Below are 12,309 nucleotides of genomic sequence, written 5' to 3'. Positions count from 1 at the left end.
AGGGCTTCTAAGCCTCATCACCTGATCAGAGTGACACCAGCAATGCGGGAGGATATGGGCATGTGGGCTATCTTCCTAAAAGCTGCAAGTCCACTCAGATGCTGCAGGTGGCACAGGCTTTGGGGTTTATTTTCAGGGAAGATGGTGCGCTGGCAGAGGCCCTCTAGTTGGCACTCAGACATTACAGCTGATTTGACCTTTTTAGAGCTTTTTCCCATTGTGGTTGCTGTCCACCTCTGGGGGTTGGAGTTTAAGGACTCCACAGTGCAATTCTGGTGCAATAATCTGGCAGTAGTTCACATTATAAATCAGCAAACCTCCCTGTCCCCAAGAGTCATGTGTTTAGTACGTGCCTTTGTACTGCAATGCCTACGTCTTAACATGTTATTTGTGGCTAGGCATGTTCCAGGCTTGGCTAATGGGATAGCCGATGCTCTCTCTTGTTTCCAGGAGGAGTGTTTTTCACCTGTTGGCACCCTGCGCGAGGGAAAAGCCGGACCCCACGCCCCAGTGGTTGTGGAACCTTGATTGTGAGAAGTCAACAGGGCAGTGAATGCCTCCCTGGCCCCAAGCAACTGGGCAAGTTATAAAAGGAGAGTTGGCGAGTTTGGGGGCTTCAGGGCTACTGCTGGCCTCCCGGGTGTTTAGCCCACCCCCCTAGAGCATATGATGCAGTTTTTAGTCAGCCTCCGGTCAAACGGCAGGGCAAGTAATACACTTGGCAGCTACTTGGCGGCCCTGGTTTTGAGGCCAAGGCACCTGGGCTGTCTAACTGCATGGGGGATTTTCACATTAGGAGAATGTTAACAGGGTGGTCACGGGAGGCCCCTAAGGGAGGGGACAGGATGCAGCCTATTACGTTTGACCTCCTGGCCTCATTATGTGAGTCACTCAGTGCAGTTTGTTTCACTGCATTTGAAGCACTGCTGTTTAGGGCTGCTGCCCTTGTCCTTTTTTGGGGGGCCTTCCGCCTGGGTGAGGTTTTGGCACAAAGTAGGTGGGACTCCTCTGAGCATGCCCTACAGGTCACGGATGTGTGCTGGACCCAGACTGGCATGAGGCTGAGGCGGTCGAAGACAGACCAGGTTGGTCATGGACAGCGGGTCCAAGTGAATGGGGCAGGGAACTCCCCACTTTGCCCGGTGGCAGGGCTGCGTGAGTATGTGGCTCAAAGAGGCATGTCCAACGGGCCACTCTTTGTGCACAAATGAAAGGAGCACTGTTGTGCTGGGAATGGGGCCAATGTAGTGCAGGAGGCGCACAAAGTGAGTGCATCCCAAGATTTCAATAATGGTCCCCTAATGGGGCAGAGGAGGCTGGAGCCCCTCACCAGGTTCCAGTTCCTGGCTATGGTGAGGAAGTGTTTGGACGGCCTTGGCCAAGACTCAGCCAAGTTTGGCCTTCATTCATTTAGGATAGGGGCAGCAACGGCTGCTGCTGGCGTGGGCTGGGATAGTGGGGAGATCAAAAGAATAGGTAGGTGGAGATCTCGGACATTTAAGAGCTACATGCGCCCCAAGGCAGGCGGGTCATCTTAGTTATCAATTGATTATTCATGTTTACTTACATTGTTTTGTTTTTCCTTCCTTTTGTTAGGTTTGGGCCTTTCCCTGCCGGTGAGGGCACTGATTTGTGGCCACTCCATTGTCTTCTGCGCTCACAAGCAATCTCTCAAGAGTGAATTTGGATCTCAGCTGGGCCTGGGAGCACAGCTTTCAGTGCAGTGGGCCACCAGAAGAGGGATGAACTGGGCCCACTTACTGCCCATGGTATATGAGTGTATACAGGAAGCTCCTCCTCCCCAGGTGCTTCTCATACACCTTGGCGGTAATGACCTTTGCCTGAGGATGGGGCTGTCCTGGAGGCAGTAGGTAGCAGAAGACCTTGCCACACTGAGAAGCTGGATGCCTGGCCTGATCATCATATGGTTGGATCTGCTTCCGCACCAGGTTTGGAGGTGCACTACAAGCCCGGCTAGAGTTGATAGAGCCAGAAGGAAGGTGAATGCGCACCTGGGGAGGGAAGTGTTGGCAGCTGGCGGCCTGGTGCTTCGCCACCCAGATATAGTGAGCTCTCTGCCGCACCTTTACAGGGGAGATGGCGTGCATCTCTCAGACGTCGGGAACCATATCTTTCTGTCAGACTTGCAATGGGTCCTGCAAGGACTCTTAGATGGGGCAGGGGGATGCTAAGCGCTCGGCTAGCCTCCCCATGTGGCAGGGTAGTGCGGGAACAGGAGGAGAAATAGGGAACCGCTGTCTACCTTCAGGCAAGCAACAGGCTGGGTTAAGGCCAGTGCTGAGCCCCGAGGCTACCCAGATCGGAGGCAGCCTGACTTGACCCCGGAATGGAATTGGGATGCTCACCTTCGTGGTTCCCCGGCTCAGGGTGGGCAGAACAATTCAGCTGGCTGGACCCCGTTTCCAGGGGTTGGTGATGAAGAACCTGGGGGAGCCTTGGGCAAGCTCAGGTTCTGAGTCAAGGTGGTTCGCCCAAAGGAGGGCTCAGACAGGAACTGTCTCCTCCTAGTTAGGTGCCCGCACTAAAGGGGGGTGGAGCATAGACAGTACCCGTTGCATTGCACCAATCACTGCGCAGCCTTGTAATGGAATAAATCATGGCCCTGTTTCAACCAAGTCTTTTGTGTCACGCATGTTTGTGGGGGGGGGGGGGGATACCTGGGCAAAATAAAAACCATATATACACTTTGAAGGTAACAGAATGCAAACAAGTTCTGACCTATTAGTTGTTTGAGAAGAGACTGGTCAGATACAAGTTAAAAATAAGAATTTGATAGAAATGATAATCAGACAGAAATTAATTCTTTCCCCTTGCCCTACTACAACTAATTTAAATGCAGTATGAAATCAAAATTAAGAAGCTTGGGTATAACCCATTAGGAGCAGAAGATCATATTGTACAAACAATTCCTAAGTAGTGTCCCAAATACATTCTGATACAAGATTGTAAAATAAATGATAACGAACTAAAAATGTATGAGTACAAGAATTTAATGATTCAGGCATTTGACAAAATGAAACTGACGAGATAAGACACATTGAAAACGTTCCTACAGAGTTTCAGGTATCTTTGAAAAATATCGCTGATTCCTGGCATTGAAAGTAAATGTTACACTGGAGGAGGTTCACAGTTTTTTAGGTTGTCAGCAGAACTTTAGAAAAAACTGAATGAGTTCATACAGTGAACAAAGTTATGAGGAGATTTGGGAAAATGAAGTAGCTTAATCCAGTACAATTTCACACATATGGTATTTTACTATTTGAACCAAGCATTATGAGCCCTGTATTTTTCTTCGGCTTTATTAATAAACAAGTTAAATTAAAATATAAAAGCCCTTCATATTTAATACTTTTAAACCCACCAAGAATCTAATCTTTCAAATAGGTTTGTATGTATTTTCTAACCTTGCTCTCAGGAAGGCTCAAAAATGGATTTGCTAAACAAGCATAAATCCTATTCTTAAGGCCAACTAGATTTTCACTGTCAAATGATGTGAAAAACGATCTGGAGGTTTACCGAAGTTTTAAAATTATGTGTTTACCTTTTCTGGAAAAAAAAAATCTCTCCAATACCATTAGCCTCTTCACTGTACACAAGGAACAGCGGTGCAACACAAAAGTTTATCTATAGTTTCACTGCACCAACAGATCTAGTGGAAAGTGCAACATTACTTGATTTGTGTTTGGAGGTGTTTTATCAATGCCAAATAAACGCCATTGTCTGTCTGTTTTAATGCATTATACACATTTATCAAATTTATTTTATTGAAAAGATTTTGATCCCACTACATTTCTACAAGATTTGAGGCAGCCATAAAACTAGAAAAGCCCATAAAACAACAAAATCAGAATTGCAACACAGCATAAAACAAACACAGGGAACCTAAATGGCGAGCAATAACCAAAGCAACTGAATGTTTTAGACATACCCTGAAAAAGCCAAAGAAAATAAATGTGTCTTCTCAGTACAATGAAATAGAGAGAAGTCACACAGCAAACTTCCTGGGGAGCAGATTTCACAAGGAGGGGCTGCAATGGAGAAGGTCATCAGACACCTCTCTTCTTGTCTTACATTGGATAACTATGGGACACACAGAAGAGTTGTTCCAGATTACCTCATGGTATGGGTAGATTCATATGGGAAAAGACAATCCTTCAGGCATCCTGGTCCAAAAACTATCAAGGCCCACAGCCAGGGAGACAGACCAGGGACACACTACACTTGCTCCCAGTGTGGAAGGGATTGTCACTCCCGAATCAGCCTTTTCAGCAACACTAGACGCTGTGCCAGAACCACCATCCAGAGCATGATACCATAGTCTTCCGAGACTGAAGGTTGCCAACAACCAGTACCCTGAATTCTTATGAAGCTGTTTTATACTGAGTCATAACATTGATCTGTCTAACACTGTACACTTTTGTTGGACTGGCAGCAGCTCTCCAAGGTCTCTTTCCAACATCTTTTTCCCAGTTCCATTTCCTGCGATCCTTTAACTAGAGATGTTAGGGATTGGATTTGGAACCTATTATATACAGAGCTTCCATCATGAAATGCTACTTCTTTATGAAATATCAGAGACATTTTAGATGTAAAATTGCTCTCACCTCTTAGTTTTTTTTTTGGAGAACGTGAAACATATCAAGTAATTCCCTGATTGAATATCTTTGCATCTCAAATGGCACCCATAATCTGGAGTACTATGGGACACCACGACAGGAGAATTCCTTTAAGGATCAAGAAAGATTGTCAATACTCTGTTGTCCTCAATCCTTCACCTTAGTGCAGAGTGAGGATTAGGGCAAGCACCAGTGGTTTTGCTTTCTTTTCCCTCCTTTTATCAAAGAGACCATTAGCCTGTCTCTGTAGTCTGCAGAGTGTTGAATAACATCACTGGCAAGAAATAGCACTATTAGGTGGCCCTGCATGACAATAAAGAGAAGAAAAAAGCACAGACCATTTGTATCTGAGGAAGTGAGGAGACACACCCACTGGTATTGCTCCTTGTTTCAGCTTCTGGGCCAAAATGAAGATGCTGTGGCACAAATCCCTAATTAGGATGGGGTAAGGATACTGAGAAAATGAAATGGTTTTTCTGTCAGTAAATTTCAACTTGCAAAGTTAATTTATCAGTGCTGCACAAAGGCCTAAGTCCTGCTAGCCAGGCAGGGCCAGTCCTTGACATAAAGGGAAGTCCCTCCTTTTGCTATCACTTGCTACACACCTATTAGCCAAGTAGTGACACTTCCCATGAAGAAAGAATCATGCTGGAACCCCTGGAGAATGATTTTTGATTCAGTTATATGCATTTGTCTGAGGAATGAAGAGTGCTAGCTTCTTTGAAGGGAAAAAAGGTAACTGGAGATGCTTATAAAATTCTTCTCTGCCTAATTTCTTTCCAGATTTTGGGGTACTGAATTGAAGGAGTGGGGAAGACGGAAATCTGTGGCTCTTCTCTCTCTCTCTCTATAAATACAAAAATCTATGTAAATCTCTTAAGAGAAGGAAGTTGCCCCAGAAACAGGCCTGTACAGCCCAATTCTCAATGAGTAGCTCTGCCTCAAACCCCTCTGAGCAGAGCTCCTGTTATTAACATTAATATATGGAATAAAGATCTATGAAAATCTGATACAAAGTGCCCTCCCTTTACAATAAAATGAAGATTAATTTCTCCCTGAAATACAAGAACTCTATAGACATTGGCTAATATCAACAGAGTCATAAAGTCTCTGTTTTGATGAACTAGACAATCCTTTTAAACTCTATGAAATCAAGCTTACAAATGAGTTCTGTGGTATCTTGAAGTTAGTGAGTTCTGCTTTTTTCTCTTTATTATATACAGTACATGTACATGCCTCCATTGTATGTCACAATATTTTTTTCAATCTGTTCCTTTACAAAATGGATATTTTGCCTCTATACATGTGCAAATCTAAAGAAGCCCTGAGTTTTAAAGCATTTTAAAATATTTTTAAATTTTTTTGTTGCAACTAAGGGTCAGTTAATGAGTTAGCGTTACAGTTTCATGGAAAACAAACTTTAAAAAGATTCCATTTTGCATGTATTTTATGCCTAGACATGAACACGATATGGACACTAGACATAGACATGATACATAACATACAGCTACAATCTGTAGAAAACGTGAAAAGCTATCCTCATTTAATTCGATAGTTATTGCTTTCTTTTCTTTTAACTTAATGGCAAGTGATTCACTCTGCATCTGTGTAATCAAGTGCAGAAGACTTAAGAGACTTCAAGTTCTCTGCAATATATATTTTGTAAACATTCAAATTTAAGGTAATATGTGGAAGCTGAAAATGATGCGATTCAAATAGATAAAGTGCAGTTCTTTGGATGAAAACTCATCAACAGGGCATAAATTCAACAGTACAAAATTGGGAACAACCCAAACAGGAAACTTGCTTAAGAATAAGCTTGTCTGCCTGCTGACAGCATAATCAGAGAAACTTGGAAATTGCCAGGGAAGGCTGTAACAAATTGCCTGAGAACTTGTGCAAGGAAGAACTTTGGCTGATGAGTGGATCCAAAACAGCCCGAAAAATTTGTATCATTTTCAAACCAGTTTTCAACAGGAAACTGTTTCCATATTCCATGCCAGAAAATGAACCAAGGATCAGACAGAGGAGCTGTTAAAAGGCTGTAGTTAAGCAGCACTGTATCTGTTTTCAACAGTCACTGTTTCTGGCAGAAGCTTTCCTGGGATGCAAAACATTCCGCTGTATTTTTTTGTGAGCGGAGCAGAATGTATTTTTTTCTGAGCGGAGCAGAATGGAAGACGAGGCTATGAGTTTGTTGTTCAACGAACAGGAAGGCAGGCCCAAACAATTAACCAGTGCCATGGCTGCTGTAGTCAAATACACCTTTCTTGAAGAACGATGAGAACTCACAGATAACATGTTTTGACAGGCTCAGGTCCTCTTTATTGACATGCAGCGGGGATGATGGAGAGTTGAGCATTGCACCGAAGAAGTTCTTGAGGTATGTCTGCAGAGACAAGAAAGCCAGGATCACAATCATCACATGGAAAACGCATTACTTGCTTATGGAAACACCTGAAGAGAGGAAATGTTTATAACTGGAATCTGTTACAATTAAAATTCAAAATCATATGTTAAATTTCTGCAAATACTAGAGAAGCCAGAACCCAGAGAACCATACAACTACTTCCATTAGACTATTTTTCTTCAACAGCAACTTTTGAAATAGGAGGACATTTCAGATGCAATTTGTGATACAGAATGGGAGCAAGCACTTCAAAAGAAAAAACAAGTCCAACTCTACTGGCTAGCAAAAGTATTGTATTGACAACTTTCAGTCTCGAAAGACTATGGTATTGCACTCTGAAAGGTGGTTCTGGCACAGCGTCTAGTGTGGCTGAAAAGGCCAATCCGGGAGTGACAATCCCTTCCACATTGGGAGCAAGTGCAGTCTGTCCCTGGTCTGTCTCCCTGGCTATGGGCCTTCCTTCTTTGCCTCTTTGCCTCAGACTGTTGGCAAAGTGTCTCTTCAAACTGGGAAAGGCCATGCTGCACAGCCTGCCTCCAAGTGGGCCGCTCAGAGGCCAGGGTTTCCCACTTGTTTAGGTCCATTTCTAAGGCCTTCAGATCCCTCTTGCAGATGTCCTTGTATCGCAGCTGTGGTCTACCTGTAGGGCGCTTTCCTTGCACAAGTTCTCCATAGAGGAGATCCTTTGGGATCCGCCCATCATCCATTCTCATGACATGACCGAGCCAACGCAGGCGTCTCTGTTTCAGCAGTGCATACATGCTAGGAATTCCAGCACGTTCCAGGACTGTGTTGTTAGGAACTTTGTCCTGCCAGGTGATGCCGAGAATGCGTCGGAGGCAGCGCATGTGGAAAGCGTTCAGTTTCCTCTCCTGTTGTGAGTGGAGAGTCCATGACTCGCTGCAGTACAGTACTAGCAAAAGTACTTCATATGAAATCTGAGTGGCTATTTGGATACCACTTTTATTAGACAAGTAAGAGTCAAAGTACACTTGATCTGAGAGATTCAAGTTTAGGATCAAACAATTTTTTAAAAAGCTGGTTGCACAATTGGATTGAGACCCATACGATACTGGGCATTTTCCCTGTTGTGAAAATAGTGGTTTTGTGGCACAATTTTAATCAAGAAAATTGTGTTGGAGGAAACAGTTAACCCTAATCTTCCCAAATTCTGACACAATTCAGCTCCCCCTATGATGTTTAAAATCATGCCACATCTAGGTTGTCCCTAAGGCAATGCCCTGTATCACCCCTTCAGTGCTTCCAACATTACTAGAACTTTGTAAACTTCAGGGATAGTTACTGTTCCGATGTTCCAGAACAGCACTATGTGCAAAATCTAGATTAGCTATAATTAAAAATAATAATAATAGGCATTTCTTCTTTTCTCATAAGGCTACTAAAATGACAGGGAGTTTGGCTTGACTAAAGCTATTGGAACAAGCATTATGTTTACCTTCCTCATTATCGTTACTATGCTTCAGGTAACTAAGTATTGTAGGAAGCCTTCTTTCCATGCTTTTGCTTTAACATGCGGGGAGGAAGAATGAGTACAAATGTCTTTTACAAACAGATGCATGACCTCCAGATATGGGATAGACTTGCACATTTACCATGCAAAGGTATAAGAATTCATCTTTCAGAGATTACACAAATCATACAGATAAGACAAGTCATTTATGCATCTTCTTGATCTCACTTCTAGAGGTATCTCGTAAAACCATCTGTGTGAAAATTCACTGTAAACTATAAGCCAAACTAGACAAGATATCGTAAACATTGTCATCTCATCTGCATGTGGTTCTTCCATTTAAAATAGCAGCTATGGGGGCATTATTTCCTACCAACATTTTTTTTTCCATCTGAGACTTGCATACAAGGCTGTTTCTGCAATGACACTTTCAAGGTCAAATAGCCACTTCAAGGTGAATATCAGCAAGAAAATGGCATGGGAGTCAAAGGGTTGAACCCATTTTTCCACACTGTGGTTCTAATCCAGATTGCCCTTCCCCCAGACTGTTATTTTAAATGAAAATGCACACATAGGCGGCAAAGACATGTTTAATAACTTGTGCACTTTGACCCCAAAGAAGAATGCCAACATGGAACGGAATTCTCAGTTCTACACACATAGCAGTCACAAAATGTTTGGAAAATTATATTTATTTACAAAACTCACAGTCCAATCCTAACCTGCACTGGGAGGCTGGTCCTGTATCCAGAGTAGGGTCGAGGCTGCCTGCAGCCTTACCCCAAGTAATGACTTCCCCTTACTCCAGGTAAGTCTGTGCCACCTAAAGAGGTGGTGCAGATCCAAGCAGCCTGGAGCTGCTCTGGGTCACCTGGGAATGGTGTTAGGATTCACAAGTGCTGGATTCTGACCTCACCCCCGATCAGTTGCCGCCCCCCCCCATGCCCAGGAATGCCTCCTTCCCACCCTCTCCAAGCCTTTGAACTGGCCTGACTTGGCCTGCATGGCCTTACTGGTCCGCTGGTGCTTCGGGCCTTGTCGAATGGTTGAATGTCGAATGATCGACATTCATGTCGAATGGTGACATGAAAGTCCTTTACAGCACTTTTGTGACACCTCTGGGCCACCACAAAGGACTTGCGTTGGCCCATCTCAGGGTCAGGCTTGCGCACTCAACTATATAAGAAACTGCAACTGATGAATCTCCCTGGCATGAAGATAATTTACACAAAACTGTACAGACTCTGTGTTGGTGGAAACATCATGAAATTTACGTGGGATTAATGAAACACATGTCCAAATGCGACATTGCAACAAAAGATACATGAAGGATATCTGATAGAGAATAAATCAAAAGAAAAGATGAAGTATAAGGAGCTGTAAGGGAAATCTTATCAACACTAAATAGATCAAGGGTTGCTCAGTTACAGACTGGTTAATGATAACAGCATTGCTGGATCCCCCATGACACTGCACACTGTAATCATGGATTCAGGCAAAAAATAATCTTTTTAGTATAATATCCTTAGGAAAAATGAAAAAGTTGAGAGATGCATACGGCATCAAATTTATTTTGAGCACTTCTGTAATAAAGCAAAACTTCTATTTTTAGAAGGTACTTCTTCAAGTAAAGATAACTGACTTCCCTAGTCACTCCTAAAGTGTTCTGAAATTAATTATGCTAGTGCTATGGAAGTGTGCATTACAATGATAACGGCAGCAAGCTGGCATATAGGTGACTGTCTCAGGAACACCAATGTGTTTTTGATTGAAGCTTCCCACAGTCTGCACTAACTTTTTTTTAATGAAAAAATTCCTTCAAGGAGAATGCCAACAGGTAATGCAGAACATGCATTAGCATTAGACATAATCAGTTCACAAAACGGTCCCTTACTTGCACATTTGCATGCATAAAAGAAAATGAAGGCAGCAAAAAGCCCTGGTAAAGTCACAGCTCTAGGTGTTGCCTGATACACAGAGCCATCCCTAGAAGGGTGGGGGCCTGAGGCAACTGAGAGCCCAATCCTGGGCTCGGCACACCAGCTCACCGCCGGAGCGCACTGTCACAAACGTACCATAAGGTACGTTTTCAGGCCCTACTGCCAAGCGGGCACCTGACCTCTGCCGCTCGGGGGTCACACGGACCGCTGAGCAGTGGAGAGGCAAACAGGGGTGTGGGGAGAGGTGGGGAGGAGGTGTTCCGGGGAGGGGGGCGGAGGGTGGGGAGAGGTGCTGGGAGGAGGCGTTATGCGGAGTCAGGAGGCAGGGAAGGGCGGGGGTAGGAGTGCCAGGGGAGGGAGCGGGGAGGGAGGGAAGCAGGCAGATCCAGAGCCTTCAGGTTGGGCTCGCCGCCCTAAACAGAGGCTCTTGATTCACCGTCAACCTTTTTGTTGGCGGCGAATTGAGTAACCCCATTGTGGTGCTACTCTCTTTACCCAGGGGAAGGGGATGAAAGTTCCCCTCTCCCAAGGAACCGCTGGTGGCTCCCTGAAGAGTACAAGATGCGGCGGCAGCCATTTTTGGCGCAACTGCAGCCGCACGCCCCGGACAGCTCAGGATTGGGCTCTCAACCAGTGCAGGGCCCCCTTACTATAGTCATATATCAGTAATGAAGTTGCAGGGCTACCCCAATTGCCCTACCCAAGGGATAGCTCTGCCAATATATTTATAAACACATGTACATGGTGCTGCATACATTCCAGGCAAGTGTAACCCAGGCCAGTCTCAAGTCATTCTGCTTGGGCTGTTGGCAAGCAGCATCTGAATATAAATCTGATGTTGTATGTGCCTGGAAGGCTTCATCTGAATTTCTGTTGCGTGAAAAACCGCTTACAGATGCTTTCATCAAGAAGTAATTTTACATCTTAACTTTTAAAAAAGGTTGTGTCCTACAGTTGCAAATGGCTAAATAAAGGGTTTCTCTAGGTTATGAATCTACTGCATACCAGTTAATATAACACCATGCCCATAGCACAGGGTTTCTCAAACTGTGGATTGTGACCTGATTGTGGGTGGGTCGAAGCTGTAACTGACAAACTGATAGCAAATGAGCAAAATGCACTGAACCTATGGAAAGTGAAACTGAGCGATACTGTGCATTTCCTTATGAGTAGATGAATGTGCCTTGGTCCATTGTGAAGGGCAGGCCAAGAGGAATCCAATGCCAACAGAATCCAACGCCAACCCTGGCCCGGGGGCCACTTGCGGCCCTCAAGGCCTCTCAATGCGGCCCTCAGGGAGCCCCCAGACTCCAATGAGCCTCTGGCCCTCCGGAGATTTGTTGGAGCCTGCACTGGCCCGACGCAACTGCTCTTGGCATGAGGGCGACTGTTTGACCTCTCTGTGTGAGCTGTGGGTTGAGAGCTCCCTTCATTGCTTGCTCTTTCACATCTGTGACGCAGCAGCGGCAGCAAAGGAAAGGCCAGCCTTGCTTTGTGCTAGGCCTTTTACAGGCCTTGAGCTATTGCAAGACCTTCATTCATTCATATAAGTTCATCTTTAATATATTAATTTATGTAAACTTATGTAAATTTATTCAAATTTTAAATGTAAATTAATTCTTTTTTCCCCCGGCCCCTGACTCAGTGTCAGAGAGACAATGTGGCCCTCCTGCCAAAAACTTTGGACACCCCTGCACTAAAGGATTAAGACAAAGACTTCATGTTAAGCAGATTTATTGTAGCATTGATAATATGAATTTGAAGTAATTGTTTGCAAGACTTCAGTTATACTGCCTTAGAGGTAAAACATTGTAGCTGCAAAACTAAACAGAAGTACACAAATGTGAGGAG

General features: G+C 44.3%; 1 protein-coding gene across 2 annotated transcripts in view; it reads right to left on the bottom strand.

Annotated features, from left to right (window-relative positions):
• Positions 1-2,995: 2,995 nt before the first annotated feature.
• KIF16B (kinesin family member 16B) overlaps positions 2,996-12,309 on the bottom strand; it is a 134,487-nt gene continuing 125,173 nt past the window's right edge. For both annotated transcript variants that reach the window (XM_066609447.1, XM_066609493.1), the window contains one exon: positions 2,996-7,026. In XM_066609447.1, the coding sequence (XP_066465544.1) occupies positions 6,868-7,026 (159 nt within the window). In that variant the 3' untranslated portion in view covers positions 2,996-6,867. The remainder of the gene's footprint in view (positions 7,027-12,309) is intronic.

This window comes from Tiliqua scincoides, chromosome 1 (assembly GCF_035046505.1).
Source record: "Tiliqua scincoides isolate rTilSci1 chromosome 1, rTilSci1.hap2, whole genome shotgun sequence".
Classification (NCBI taxonomy): domain Eukaryota; kingdom Metazoa; phylum Chordata; class Lepidosauria; order Squamata; family Scincidae; genus Tiliqua; species Tiliqua scincoides.
The sequence above is the reverse complement of the archived record's forward strand: the minus strand, read 5'-3'. Positions and strand labels throughout refer to the sequence as shown.